The 15,423-nt window shown below is 43.3% G+C and overlaps 1 protein-coding gene across 7 annotated transcripts in view; it reads right to left on the bottom strand.

Annotated features, from left to right (window-relative positions):
• The window catches only part of ablim3 (actin binding LIM protein family, member 3), a 98,199-nt gene that overhangs the window by 50,857 nt on the left and 31,919 nt on the right, over positions 1 to 15,423 (bottom strand). For all 7 annotated transcript variants that reach the window (XR_011516999.1, XR_011517000.1, XR_011517001.1 and 4 more), the window contains exon 2: positions 13,058 to 13,180. Coding sequence is in view for 1 of the 7 variants with exons in the window: in XM_070546028.1 (XP_070402129.1) it covers positions 13,058 to 13,180 (123 nt within the window). In the remaining 6 variants the exon portion in view is untranslated. The remainder of the gene's footprint in view (positions 1 to 13,057; positions 13,181 to 15,423) is intronic.

Below are 15,423 nucleotides of genomic sequence, written 5' to 3'. Positions count from 1 at the left end.
TACTAGGAGTTACATTCGTCTCTGAACACGACATAAACTAACATTTCAGCAAAGAACTTCTGACACTTTACATAAAGGAAGTTAAAATGATACTTTGCAACTTTATCATGTTTTAAATATGTGCCAAAATGACCCTTTACAAGGTTAATGACATATCACTCAGACCCCCACCACCATCAGTGGCCAGAATAGCATTTGCAACTTCAGAGTGCCAGTGTGGTCTGTTGGACTTAGAAAAAAAAAAAAAACGGAGTGCGTTACCTCTGTGTATGAAATGTGCTATTTAAATAAAGCAGCCTTGCCTTGCTGACATACCTAGCGCTACAGTCTGCTTCCAGCACATTTCCTGCATGTTTTAGATCAGGAACACAGCTGATTTGTTTAATTTAGTGATGAATCACTCCTGTAGACACTTATGAGGGCTGGGGAGACATATCAGCTTTCAGATTTATGTGTTAAAAAGATGAACGCAAAGCGATGAGAGAAGTTCGCTTTTGGTTCTACTTAACGGACACTAGGGGTCCGCAAGCCACACCTGCCTAGTCTCTCTTTAAAACCTGGAAATCAGCTGGTTAAAGCTACATTTAGCAGGAGAGCAGACGTTCCTCTGTCCTAAACTGTCTCGTTCATAACATAAATATGCTGTGTTACAACGACTAAATCTTCACATCTACTGAGCTGTACACATTTTGTTGCACTTCACTTTGATATCTACAAGCTGCACCTTGCTGAAACACATTTCATGTCCTGTCTAGCTCATGTCATTTCTTTGACAAATGAAAAATCACATGCGGCATCTGGAAAAAATGGAATCCATGTGGAAACTTTCTGCATCCAGATCCTTAACACACGGCGGCCAGTGTGGATGCTCTGCTTGGACTCTATGAAGAAGCTGCATGGAAACCGGACCGCATCTGTACCGCATCCGATGTGAAAGAGGCTTGATGTGTATGATGGTGTATCCAGGTGAAACCCAGACTTCCTTATCCACCAGGACGCTTTCCATCTCCTCCTAGCCCCAAATCCACACTGGTGGCATCAGCAGTGCGGAACGGCAGCAGAATGTTCCGCTTCAAATAGAATCCATATAGTTAGTAGGGTTGATCCAAACCAGCTCCGGTGTGGAACTTTTCAGGCAGTGGCTCGCCGCACCACCAGAGATAGGACCGGGTTCTAATTTTGCCAGAAGCCGCTTCTAGGATTTGTCAATTTCTGCAATTAGCATTAGAAGAGACAGGAAAGCACATGCTGTATCAGTGTAAAACATCTGGTTATTTTCAAAATAAATGTCTATTGCACAGGTGCAATTTCTTATCGAAGCAGACGTCTATACGTGTGACCTCACAGCCTACTTACTACCAATATCTTTCAAGAAGTACAACAGTGTGTTTCCCTTCTTGGATGTGATCACATTGAACTTTTTTTTTGCTTTCACAGTGGATGAAGTTTCAAGGAATCTGCAGATTTCACGAGTCTAGTGAGGAGGACGGAAGAGACGCTGCGTCGCTGGAAGTGTGGACTGACACACCTCAAAAAACTGTCTCGCTGCCATTCTGCTCCACTGATGTCCCCAGTGTAAACTCGGGGTAAGCATTACCAGGACAACAAGGTCCTCCATCCAGAAAGTTCTTCGTTAGTCCCAAGTTCTCCCCCCAGTGGGACGTTGTCTGAAAAACCTTCAAAAGGAGATAACTTGGGACTTCCTGATAGGATGTCCCAATCACCTCATCTGACTTCTCTTAAGGAGAACGAGCAGCTCTACTGAACACAGGAAGTTTCTTTTCTATTAAAGATCTTGTTGGTTCATCTGTGACCTCATGGCTGTACAGATGAAGGTGGGAGTACATCAAGACCACCTGGAAAGTATTTAAACATTTTTTGTGAAATAATGAAAATTCAGCACAAAAAAAACCCATTTGACCACAAATAAAGTACAATTATAAACAATAATGAAAATACAGTAAATGCAATATTAATGGTAGAAAATGTACTTTAGCAAAGTTCCCATGCAGGGGCACATGAAGAGAACCATATGTGTTGTAAATAGAACCCGTAGACCTCTATAAAATGCCTTCTACTTTTTAAAGCCTACTTGTTAGCAGCCTCTTTACTTTTGAAGTTCGGCTCCCAGTTCAACCACAACCATCAAACAGAGGTTTTAAATATTTCCCTGCACATGTGAGTTGCGGGCACTGCGGGTGGAGCGGGGACAGACGCTGGTGTCTCTGCTCCTGCAGCGCTGCGACTGAGCTTGGCTCGGAGAAGAAAGATTCTGGTTACGACCACACAACCAACACCACATGGTGCGGACAGCCAGCCATGAAAACTACAGCTCAGCTTAGATTCCGTCTGGTGTGACTTACTAGCCAGTTAATGTCATTTTAGGCATAGGTACGTGTGCACCGTTGCTGCAACACAATGATGGTCTTGTAAAAGTAATCCTAAAATTTTGTCTTCTTGAATTAAACGTAATCAGCTTCACAAAACTCCAAGATATCAAAGAGTTAATCTCATCTCTTGTTAACTGCTCTAGGTTTTTCCTCCAACAGGAAGTTAGCATCTAGAGATCATAAATCGGCTGAGCAGAAGTTCGCACACAAGCAGCTGTGGTCATTAGAGCTGTGCTGATTAGCCACCCACAGGGGCTCTGCCAGATTGGGTATTTATCTCCAGCCAAAAGACACAATTAAAGTTCCCTCCTCAAAGTCGTCCCGGACAGGACCCCCAAACGAGGCCTGACACTCCGTATTTATTTGTATTTTTCCATTCCACGGTTTCCAAATCTATGTTGCTCTGAACAAGAGGTCTCCACTTCATCTCAATGTGCAACCTCGATTTGCACCCCTTCGGCGCTACACCTCAATGCAACCCTTCCTTTTTCCACAAAGTCTCCTTTCTCTCCTGAGGTCCCCCCAGGTCTTTGTGTGACACTTAAAGGACCGTCTCTGAGCGGAACATAAAAGACGTGCAGAGCCCTTTCTAATTGTCGTAATGCAGCTCTCAACGTTTTGCTTATTTCTAAAGGTTTTTTCTGTCTTGACGTTGAGAGTGGCAGCTGGAGACAGTTTAGCAAAGGGTTTCCTAGCTTATGTTGTAAGTTAAATGAGAGAAAGAACTATAGCAGTTCATCTCCACAACCATATGGCTCATCTACCCTCTCCCTGTGCCCCAAAGCTCAACCTCACTGAATAGGAGGAAATGCTTCAAGAGTAAATAACGTGTTTGCTCACGTTGTGCCAAGTCACCGGGTGAAGAAGTGGTCAGACAGACAGGAAGAAGAAAGAAGCAAAAGTCCACGGCCACACTGGCAACTCTGTGAGGGACGGCGTTAAAGCCAAAAAACACCATCAGGACACAGCTGCTGTAGCTCTGGGTCCTCATTTATCAAGCTTGCTTACACACAAAACCGGGTCGGAAAACTGTGTAAGCAACTTTCCACGCAAACTTTGGGATTTATGAAAGAAAACTCAGCGGAAAAATGTGCTCAACTTTAAGTTGACTAAGGACCTGGCTTACACACATGTTGGACATGGAGAGCACCTGCAGTGCTGCTGAGAAGATACAATTATGAAATCCTGCAGCATTATCACTTGTACCGCTTCATTTTCACACAGAACAAGACCCCCCACACTCACACACACACACACACACACACACACACACACACACGCACGCACGCACGCACGCACGCACGCAGCACTCACTCACTCACACACACACACACACACACACACACACACACACGCACGCACGCACGCACGCACTCACGCAGCACTCACTCACTCACACACACACACACACACACACACACACACACACACACACACACACACACACACACACACACACACACACACACACACACAGCCTGAAGCGCAGAATACAGAATGCAGAATATCAGCAGGGGGATAGATTGAGACAGAACATCATGCGTCTGTGACAGTGTGTGTCCTGTCACTGTGGCCTGATTTATCATGCACCCTGGCTACTTGGACAAGGGAGATCTCTGTTTGGGTGACTGGTTAGCACGCGTGACTTTCACCCGAGAGTCTGGGGATTGAATCCTGATTGGACTATTTTTTTTATACCCGCCACACATCTCTCTGAAGAACTCAGCATTGACGGCTTCAGCAACGCTGTGCCACTCCATGGATTTTCTCTTATTTGTTTTGCAAAAGCACTTCCTTTCATTTCTCCACCTCACCCACAGGTACCTCAACTTCTGCTTGTGAAATAGCGCATCCTTGATCTGCGGTCGTGATCGAAACGCTGCAACAGCCGGCTTATGTATATGAATGAGATCCACACGGCACTTAGCATTGACCATTTATGGCAGTAAGTGGGCGTGGTGAGGGCGGGATGTGACTAAAATGCAGCTGAGAACCTTTCTAGATAGTTTCAGATTTATTAAGCGGAGATTGCGTGCAGCTGTGCGTACTCCATGTTTGATAGATCACAAACCTACTTGGCGTAAGTACATTTTTTGCTGAGCTTAAGTACGGTTTTAGTAAGGATTCTACGCAATGTTTGATAAATGAGACCCCTGACCTGTAGAAACAATCTACCGTTTAGGAAAAGACTGAAAGAACTGGTCTTAAGTTGACCAAGCCTCAACAAACTTTACAATCCAATGAGCCGTTTGTTCCCTCAGTCCACCTCTGGTGCTTGTTTTAGAAGACACACCATGCCAGCAGATCTGCGTAATACTGCAAAATTCATGCATCGCCACGCCGCTACAGAGCGCTCCTAAGACACACCGTGGCGGCATGGCGATGCAGGGATGTTGTGGCATACGTGCCGACACGATATTGCTGCAACTCCAGATTTGTGAATGCATATTACACCTTGGCACAACATGGGGAGTTACTGCCGAGCTCCGGTTGGAAACTATGCTGAAAATGAAAGTAAATACGGACGGTAAGTTTAACTTTTTAAACAAAATTAACTGAGATGATAAACTGAAGCAGTGCAGAGCTCCAGGAGCTTCTCTCCGTTAACCCTCCCACTGTCCTAATGGGTGACCCCGCGAGGAAAGTTGACCATTGAGCAGGATTGATGGTTTATAAATTGAAGTCCATGTGGCAGGGGTGAAGAGTGAGCATCACCTCACCCCTGCCACGTGGACCTCAAGGGATAAACCATCAATCCTGCTCAATGGTCAACTTTCCTCGTGAGGTCACCGATACAGACAGTGGAAGGGTCAAAACTGGAGGTCAGATCAACAGAGACTGCACAGGGACTGTGGAGGACAGACACCTTTAAGAGTGGCTTGTTAACCCGTTAGCATTCCAGCATCCTGCCCATGGGACAAACCCCCACTGCGTTCATTCAACCTGGAAATTTACGGGGTTAAAAACACTTGATGAGCGTAGGTTTGATTGAAATAAAAAGCAAGTAAATACAAAGTTATGTTTAAGATAAACGGAAGTCCACGGCAGCACAGAGATCGCCCCGTACCCGCTTTATACCGCCACTGCGTAATCTTTTATAAAAAGAACACGATTGCGCCACATTACCACCACGGTCTGACCACTTATAAACGACCTAAGGCTCCCTCATGCCGACTTGGCGTTGCGGCAAATTGGCGGCATTGTTTTCCAAAAGAGGCTAATAAAGCGTGTTTAGAGTTACTGTTACAGGATTTTTAAAATAATACTCAGGTTATAATTTTAGATTATTTCTGCGGAGGAGGAAAAAAAATTGTTTTTTTTCGTCAGATTTCTGAGAATAATGTGAGAGTTCAGAGATTAATGTCAGAATTCAGATTTTTTTCTGGAATGAAAATGGTTGGCAGAGAGACAGAGACCAGTGCGGAGAGTTTTGGGAACAGCGCCATCAAAAATAAAATTATTCACTGGTCCCTGGGAGCTTGGTCCGATTTGGTAAAACAAACACACTTATGTGTGGAGTTTGGCAGTCAACAACTGAGCAGCTCATACCTCGCTTCAACAATTCACGTTCTCTCCATTTCAGCAATGGCAGCGCTCGACTGAATTCTAGGGTAAGCAAAGCAGTGCGGGCTATAGCGGCGTTGCTCTTCGCTGTCCATATATGGTACTGTACATCCTGCCTTTGTGCCAACATCAAGGCCAGAACTCAAGATCTCGTTTTGGAGGGCGCGTGCTCGTGGGGTGCACGTGGGCTGGTTGAAGAAGCCAAGAGTAGAAAAACCATTCAATGTTAAATATCGGCTTCCCGGCCAGTAAGAAATCATTTCAGGTGATGACACCTTTAAGATTGCAGAAGGCCTCTATGGTTATGATCCCACTCTTACTAGCTGTTAGCCTATCAATCTGAATAGATCTAGAGACGAGCACTGATTTTTGAACAATCAAACAATCACAAAGTGTAGAGATTTGACTAACTGAGGTGAGAGTGCCTTCTGTCGGTGACATCCTTCATCACCAGGAGCAATGTTGTTTCCTAACAGTCACTAAACGTTCTCAGGAAAGGGTGAATACAACCATCTGTATGACTGGAACAACTAGTAAAGATACATTTGCATTCAAGCAATTTCTGTTTCATCCGAGGGCGGTTTAAGTGGCAGGATATGAGCTAACCTGAGTAAGCAAGGGTCCCAAAGTACACAATAAATCTTTTTATTTGTGCATTTGTGCTGACACTTCATTATACTGCTGTTAGTACTGTAAGGTGGAACCTTGTTTCTAGTGGTTGGACTTGAGTCTGGACTTAGAGATGGAGTGAATCACCCGCATGCCCAGAGCGTGACAAAAACAAATATAGTTTATGTTTTTGACAAAACGCTGAAGCAAAATGAAATCATGCACTACTAGCAGGGTTTCCCTAGCACAGCTGAGAGACAGACGGCTGCACAGTAGCGTCCCGTCACCACAGAGCGGACCAGACTCCCCGCTCAGGCCTCCAGCCTTTAACCTTCTGAGGGACGATGAGAGGCTAAACCGAGAGGAAAACAGAGCAAGATCAAACACAATAATAACCTCACAACTAGAGTTTCTTCAAGTCGTCTTTAGAAAGCTCCAGCTCCGTGCACAAAGGATGCTCCAGTTTACAGACTGGATGTGTTTTGTCCAACATAACAGGGTCTGACACATAATTATTAGCTGCAATAATCAGATATCACTCCTTGTCTCACTGAGCCAGGCGTACATCCACCTCAGCATCTGCAAACACATGCACCCACCCAGGTCATTTCCAGGGTTTCAGTACATAAAAGCCCCTGGAGGCGGGAGGCTCTTGGGAAACACAAGCAGGGAAATGGTCCCTGTCATCTCTGCTGAACCCAGCGAGTCATCGGGGAAAGGGGCTGCTTCCAGTTGTGCAGCCTTTTCCCTCTGCCGGCATATCTCCCTAGCAACCACACTTTGGCGTGGTGATTGGACCAGGGTACCAGCGGTTGCTATAGATACAGGAAGCTCCCCTTCCGTGTCGCCCCTCCTCCCTGTTTTCTTCTGTGCTGTGTGTCTTTGCCTCCCTCTCATTTGAACCCATATTTATTTCTTTTCTGTTCTTCTTCAATCTTTTCCCTTTTCCTTGTCATTTGATTTCCCTCTCGCCTCCAAAGAGCAACTCTGGTGCAGCCCTGTACGCTGATGATAATAACACTGAGATTGAGGGATGGGAGTTCTTGCATCCGGGGGGACGTTGAGCTGACTGAAAAAGTCTGCAGAGAAAGAGTGAAAGAATTAGCAGTTGTGTGAGAGAGCCCTGGTGAGAACACCAGCATGAGATGGAACATTAGCGAAGCAGTCACGGATTTATCCAGCCTGTGTGTAAATCTGCAACCCCCCACAGCAGGACTTCATGAGAGAAATCGTTCTGCTTCTACAAATGAAATAACTGAAGGGAGCAGCTTAGTCTAGGTGCAAATGTGTTTGTTTGTCTCCTTGCTCCTGTTTACTGGCTGAGTTGAGAAAGCGGTGTGAAAAAGCTTCGAGCTCATGTGGTGGAATCTAAGAGTACAAAGTACGCCTTAGAGGGTGACGTGTGGTCACGTCGGAGCACTATGCACGAGTCAGCCAACACACTTGTAATACAACACCACGTTGTCCGTACTGTACAGCTGGCCGCTACACACAGAGAGGATCTACATTATCCACATATGCACCCCCGCTGCCTGTCCTTTGTCTGGATCTGACACACCAGTCCATGAGCTGGCTTCCGTCTTCCAGGTTCTCTTTCATGAGCTGATTGCCTCTTCATGCTATAATCAGCCGCAGTGTAATGGGTTCAAAATGAGAGGTTAAATGCGCATGATTAGTGATGTGCTCCTCCGATGAGAGAGGAATTATGATCATGTGGCTGACAGACAGTAACATGGCGTCAGAGATGGAGGAATGAACGGTGATGTGCAGATTTTTATGTGCAGAGGAAATGGGTGAAATTAGTCGTGAGGACCAGATTCCCTCTGAAAGTGTTTTTCTTTGCTCCATGTTTCGCTCGATGTCTGCTTCTGTCCAGCATCACAGTCATAAAACCAGAATAAGAAAAAGCCAACCCAAGCCTGCCAAGCAGCACCCTGGTCTTTCCTACACAGAGGACGAGTCTGGACACTCAGAGGGGGCGGGACTAGCCAGCTCAAAAACAACCAATCAGAAAAAAGGTGGAAATGACGGCTGTATTGCGTGACACCGACGTTTTTAAGCTGCAATAAAAGATGGTGCTAGCAAACATCTTTCTTTAGAAGACAGGCTCTTGGCGCTTCTTCTTGTTGTTTTAAAGACGTGTTCAACGGAGGAAAGAGCCGCAGCAAACCCGGCTTCGGACGCCATCTTTGTTGTTTATGAGAAACTGAGCATCGCGGTGTGTGACATATGCTGCTCAGCGCTGATTGGCTCAGCTAGAATTGAATTTGGGAGTTCCCAGGTTCTTTGCTTCCCGTGAGGAAGCATGGCAAGGCTGGACAGGTTAAGCAAAATGGAGGGAAAAACGTGACAATCTCACTGTATCAACAAGAAAATGCATTTTTAAAAATAAGTAAGTGATCATTTGTTTTCAAGACTTTCACAACTTTCTCTTACTTTAACTCAATACTTGAAAAAGAACAAGCCCTAAAATGGAGCTCATACAACAGCTTGCTGCACTTTTTCTTCCTAACATGAGATGACTTACACCATGCAAATATGCCTGGGACTCGTCAGGAAGGATCTTTTCTTGTATCTGCCCTCTTTGCTAATGAAATCAACTCAAATTACAAAGTGCGGACATGAATAAAACAGCAATTTAAACACATTAAAACAGCCTTACATCAATGAAGGTGGCAGCTAATCTGATTGTTTACTGTGCTTACTTTCTTTTTCTAAAATGCAACATCTGTTGATACCAGCATCAGTGGGGAACATATGTTTTTTTGTGCTAGATGCTTTTCGTGCGGCTTTTTAACTATCAGATTCCTTTAGCACAACCAGTAATTTACAAAAAAATGTAAGGGTTTTCCTTTAATGCCACAATCTGGAGATTTTCCCCTTTTAGGAATTATGTATGAATTTTGTTTAGAAATCTACAAAAAAAAAAATACAATCTGCTAGTCTTACTCTGATGTAATGTAAGCAAACATCTTTGCTAGGTCCATCCCTCATCCCATTGAGGCCCATGCAATCAGAATTGACTGCTGTTCAGCATTATCAGTAGCAGTAAACATCTGTTAATACAGATGTGAATTACAGAGTGTGCCCACGTGTTTGAAGATGTACCTAGATCAGGGGTCCTCAATTATAATGGTCCGAGGGCCACTCAAAAAAAAGACCCAAGAGGGGTCTGGGGGTGGGGGGGATGCTGTTGGCTGAACGTCAGACGGGAGTTTTCTGCTGCTGTTGGATCGCTGGTTGTAATGCACATGAATCACAAGCTTACCATAGAAAGAAGCACAACACCTGTCCTCCACCTGTGGATGGGGGGGCCCGCGGGGTTCGGGGGCCCACGGGCCGCCTATTGAGAACCACTGACATAGATAGATGCACAATTGGTGAGCTTGCTCATGGATAAGTAAGCCTTAAAAATCATATATATATATATATATATATATATATATATATATATATATATATATATATATATATATATATGATTATATATATATGATTATATATATATAATCATATATATATATATATATATGATTATATATATAACCATATAATCATATTTTTATATATATGATTATATGGTTATATATAATCATATATATATATATATATATATATATATATGATTATATATATATATAACCATATAATCATATATATATATATATATATATATATATATATATATATACATATATATATATATATACATATATGTATATATATAATCATATATATATATATATATATATATATATATATATATATATATATATATATATATATATATATATATATATATATATGTGCTTGCAGTCACTGCCATTCTGTTGCCCCAATGTCAGCATGGTGCACATCTTAGTGATGTCATGTGTTATCGCGACATCGCGGTATTGCGATACAGCCCAAAACTCTATCATTACCCAATTTTATATCGTTTCTACCTTATATCGTTTATATTGCCCACCCCTACTGTAGAATACATTTTGGTTGATTTATTTTAAGATATTGTAATGACTCCAACAGTTTTTTCCCATTTCGGATCTTTATTCCGGGTTCCTGTTGGCCACAGCCCACGACTTAACTCCAGGAAAATCAAAGTTAACAATCTCCATCCAAACTATCTCCTTTTCTCTTTCTAAACGACCGAACTGGAACTCTCCACACAACCGGCCAAGAACACCCCATTCAGCATAAAAGTACAACCATAACAAAGTGTAACCCGTTACACTACTGTTAAACAATGTAAAGTGTGAAATATACAGCCTATATTTGCGCACTTATACTAACCATAATCATAGTTAGAAATTAATTTAAATATCATGAACTGTTTAAAATTTCCTTTATTTTGAAAAGCCACTGGCTACAGATCCTGTTTAGCTCCAGCGCTTCAGGTGAGCTTCTCATGAGAGACAGTCTAAAGTAGAGGAATAAAGTGTGTGTCCTGCCTTATTGACAGTCTCCCATTTCCAGTTAGTTCCTTGTCTCCCGCTTTGAGTTTAATATTTGAACATGCAACGTGTTTGTGTACGAGGGGATCTGCACACTGACCAACAAAGGCTTTAGAAAACTGCTACCTGAGCAAAAACCCATTCTGGAGGGCATGCTATGGGAAAGGACGTGTCAGCTTCTGGCTGCATACAACAGCACCCAACACGGGGCTAGAAGAACTCTCTAGAACAAGAAAGGTGGGAGCCGTCGGACAGGTACGATAATCGGACTGTTTTTTTGTTCTCTGACAGGATTCCATATGAGAGGAAGAGGAAAAGGAAGAAAGTAGGATTATACTGAAATGCTGATGTAATGTTTGGGTGACATGAGTACCCCCTCCCCACGCATATGCACACAACCCTCCTTCTTGTTTTTTTTGCTGGCTTTTGGTGAACCCCCCCCGAATGGAGCTGTCCAATTGGCTATTAGCACCTTAGTGATACTGAGAATATCCACCAACCAGGACCCAGGTGCCCCTTCACATAGTTACCACAGCAACCCCTCACAACCACGATGAGCCTGTGCACATGTATAGGTGTGCACACTGACACACACAAGTTCATATGTTTGTTTGCTTTTGCCAGAAGCTTGACTTTTTCATGTTTCCAGTGAAAAGCCTTTTGTGAGTTCAGGACCTGCTGAACATCAACGCCGGACAACAGCAACAGCAGATCAAACCGTAACAGTCAGCTTCTGGCACACAGATAAAAGGTTTAGGTTCCATCTACGGTCTCTGCAAGCACAGGAAAGAACATAATGACATAAAACATTTAGCTTTTTCATCTCAACTTAGCTGCAAATATCAGAAAGGTCACCCCTGATTAGCACAGTTGATGCAACGAGGTAAACAGCATTCCTTTGTAGATTAATGTCACATATAAAAAGGTTGGGTTTGCAAACAGACGATGTCTTCCTTTCTTTCTTTTTTTTCCAAATATAGAGAGCCGAATCACTTTTGCATGAGATGCCACTAAGACAGCTCCCCCTACAAAGACTACCGAATGGGACTAACACAATCAGTAACGATTTAGTGAATATAGCTCGCCTGTCATAAAAGACTTTTAAACTCAGAACATCTGATGTTCAGCAACATTCTAGTACATTGGGTCGAGATTGGTCTAGCTTGAATGATCTATCAGAAATCAGGAGCAGGTTTTAACCTCCATTCACTGGGAAGGCTATCTGGAACTGGGTTAACTCTAAAAGCTGGATTACTTCAACTTCTTTAGTACAACATTTTAACTCTGTATGTGCAAAGCTGTTTTTTGCCATTTGGGAGGTCAGCTGGCCATCTTGATTTGCTTTGACCTAAAACTTTAATGATTTCAATGAAACCTCCGCCTTACACATTAAAATCCACAAAGTGGTTCCCGAGATACCTCGCTAACAAATGCACAGCTGCAAAACCATCACTGCATGCCTTCGAGTTGGTGGCGGTGGGCAGTAAACATGAAGCTGGCACTTTCTCTGCTAATTTACAATGTTGAGCCAATTAAGTTCAACTCCAACACCAGGTTGTTACCAGATTAGCTTTATTTTAATCCTGGTGTAACGTGCATTGTGATTGCATCACTACTGTATTTAAACTAGGTCACCTATGCCAGTGTGTACAGTAGTACTACAAAGCTGCTTACATCAGTGGTATTAAGTCGCCATGCACAGCCAAAGGAAAATCCCTCCCAAGTTACAAGGATAATAACAAGCTCCCTTACCAGGAGCAGTCTGTGCCCTGCAAGGCACCTCTGATCCGCTCCAATCCCCACTGTGGGCTAATAGCAGCTCTCAGCATGTGCAAACACAGAGGGCTTGCATGGTTTCTGTCAAAGTTTGTACCTTGAGGGTGAGGTTGCAACCATGAAAAATCTCCAGCCTACAAATGGCATTCCAGTCTTCTGCTAGTTCACCACGGCTACGACCTTCCAGGCGAGGTCACAGTGAACACAACAACAGTTGCACAACCAACATTGGGCTCTTTTCTAGTGGCTGAGAGATCCGTTTCTTACCCGTGCAGGTGAAGCACTTGACATGAAAGTGGGTGTCTTGCACTCGAACCACTTCTCCTTTGCAGACTTCTCGACATCGTTGGCACCGGATTGACTCAGAGCTCCTGTCAGTGCGTGCTGAACCTTGCAGAACACAAAAACACACATTTAAAGAGGGACTGCACACCATCAGAAAATGTAACTCCACCCCAGTCAAGATTTGAAAAATGTTGTGAAAGTGGGCGTTGCCAGGAGGTGTGGAGTGCCTGGGGGAGTGGGAGGAGACTGTACTGATGACGTGAAATTGTACCAGCCCCAGTCAATCACAAATTTAAAACGCAGTAGCCACAGTTCAACCGACAGGGGGCAGCACTAAGATGTTTTTAGACCTAGATTCTAGATTTATTCAAATTCTCACAAACATGTCAAAGATGCACAGAAACAGAAAGATTGCATTTGTAAAGACCTGATTCTTCATTTTATAAGCTACAAAAGTTATTGGGGAGTTTAGTTCCTCTTTAAAGGGACATTGTGGAAGTTTGACAGCCAAAACATGTATAGAAATAATAAATGTCTTCTTCATACATTCTCCTGCAATGCCCTGGTCCTGTAGAATGAGCCCTGGCATTTTTACTGTGATTGCCTGTTTTTCTGTAAAATCACAGAAAAAGAGAGATGCTCGAGTCGAGCAGGCTGCTTCATGCACGTTCACGCTCATGCATAGCCCGTAGCATTTGCTATCCGTAGCTTTAGTCTTTGTCGCTGTTCCTAACGCCTAGTGACAAACCTAGCTACATTTCCGAGGACCCTTAGTTACTTTCTGTAGAACTTTCTTCAAGATATTTCCTGCAAGCTAGCAACAAAATAGCCATTTACGCTCCGAACCATTTTTTGGTTTGACGTTGTTTCAGCTGTCACCAAGGATATAAAAGTTACAGATACAAAGGACATCACTGGCGCTTTAGCTCACCTAGTAAGATGTCGGACTCTCGTGCAGAAGACCTGGGTTTGATTCTGGATGTGAACATAGTTTATTTAGAGTTTCTTTTTTACATTAATGGTATAGTTTTTTACAGTACAATGCCCAAATTTTTATTTGAGACTTGCCGAACGGCATTGAATTCATAGATAAAAAAGATGTGGGTTCAACTTTCATTTTGGAACAATTTTTCAAGCAAGGGAAGGGAATGATCTGAGCATGCAGGAGGACTGACCCATCATAAACCTTTGTCGGCTGTGCTGAAGAGAAAGGTACAGAACCACAGTATTTAATTAGCTGCGCGTTCTCCTGTCCTCTGTCCTCCAGGCCACACACACACACACACACACACACACACACACACACACACACACACACACACACACACACACACACACACACACACACACACACACACACACACACACAAGGGACTGTCTCAGCTGTTATTTTCGTTAAGGAGTGTGCACATACAGCATGCGCGCCTCGTGCACGAGCCTACTATTGAAGCTGCCGTTACGCTTTTGGCCTGAGGGGGCAATCGCGCGCATAAAAATTCAAAACTCCATAAAGTCCCTTTAAACACTAAAACACTAAAGCTAAAGAACATTTAAACAGAATTTGGCGATCTTCACTACTTAAGGTCAGCATCTGTGTAATCTAAATCTTTTTATTTTAAAATGTGACTCAGTACACTGAGTGCCAGTTGTGTCTGTAAATCTAGACTACATAACTGACACTGATGATTTTCTGACAGACTCACATAACATCACTAAGCAGGTTTCCCCCCGTGCTTTATAAGTCTGGCAGACGGCCAGGTCTTGCTTGGCCCTTTGCCAGACTAAGCGTCATTGTCAGTCTGGATGCAGTGGAGTAAACATCTTCTCTGACTGCAGCTCGGAACCATCGCTGCAGCCGCGGCAGCGTGGGGACCGACTGCTGTGAGGAGCAGCACACATAAATTACAACTGGTTGTTGCACAGACTTCACCGCCGGTTTAAAATACGACATTTTTGCTCCACGCTAGCTCTGTGTTACCCTGTTAGCTAACATGTGACCCCATCTGCCGTAAAGTTTGTGACCTCACAGTGTTGTTGTCATCTAAGGAACAAGGAATATTTATGTAGAGGACATTTTTTAAATTAGAACAAAGCCACTGTCATTCTGTTTGAAAATCTCTATCACAGGATGAACATAAAAGGTCCAGTTTGCTGTTTCATAAAGTTAAATCCAATCTGTTCCACCCAATTCCAATCATTTGAAAATAATGTGATGAATGCCTGATTTCCAAACACGAGATTGGATGGGGACATTTCTAGTAATCATCCATTTTTTGTGAACTACCTTCATTCAGGATTATAAATCAAGAACATGTCAATGCATTTAGAAGCATCACTTTCAGAGTACA

This window comes from Nothobranchius furzeri, chromosome 2 (genome assembly GCF_043380555.1).
Source record: "Nothobranchius furzeri strain GRZ-AD chromosome 2, NfurGRZ-RIMD1, whole genome shotgun sequence".
NCBI classification, from domain to species: Eukaryota; Metazoa; Chordata; class Actinopteri; order Cyprinodontiformes; family Nothobranchiidae; genus Nothobranchius; species Nothobranchius furzeri.
Note: the sequence above shows the minus strand (reverse complement) of the source record. Positions and strands in the feature narration are given on the sequence as shown.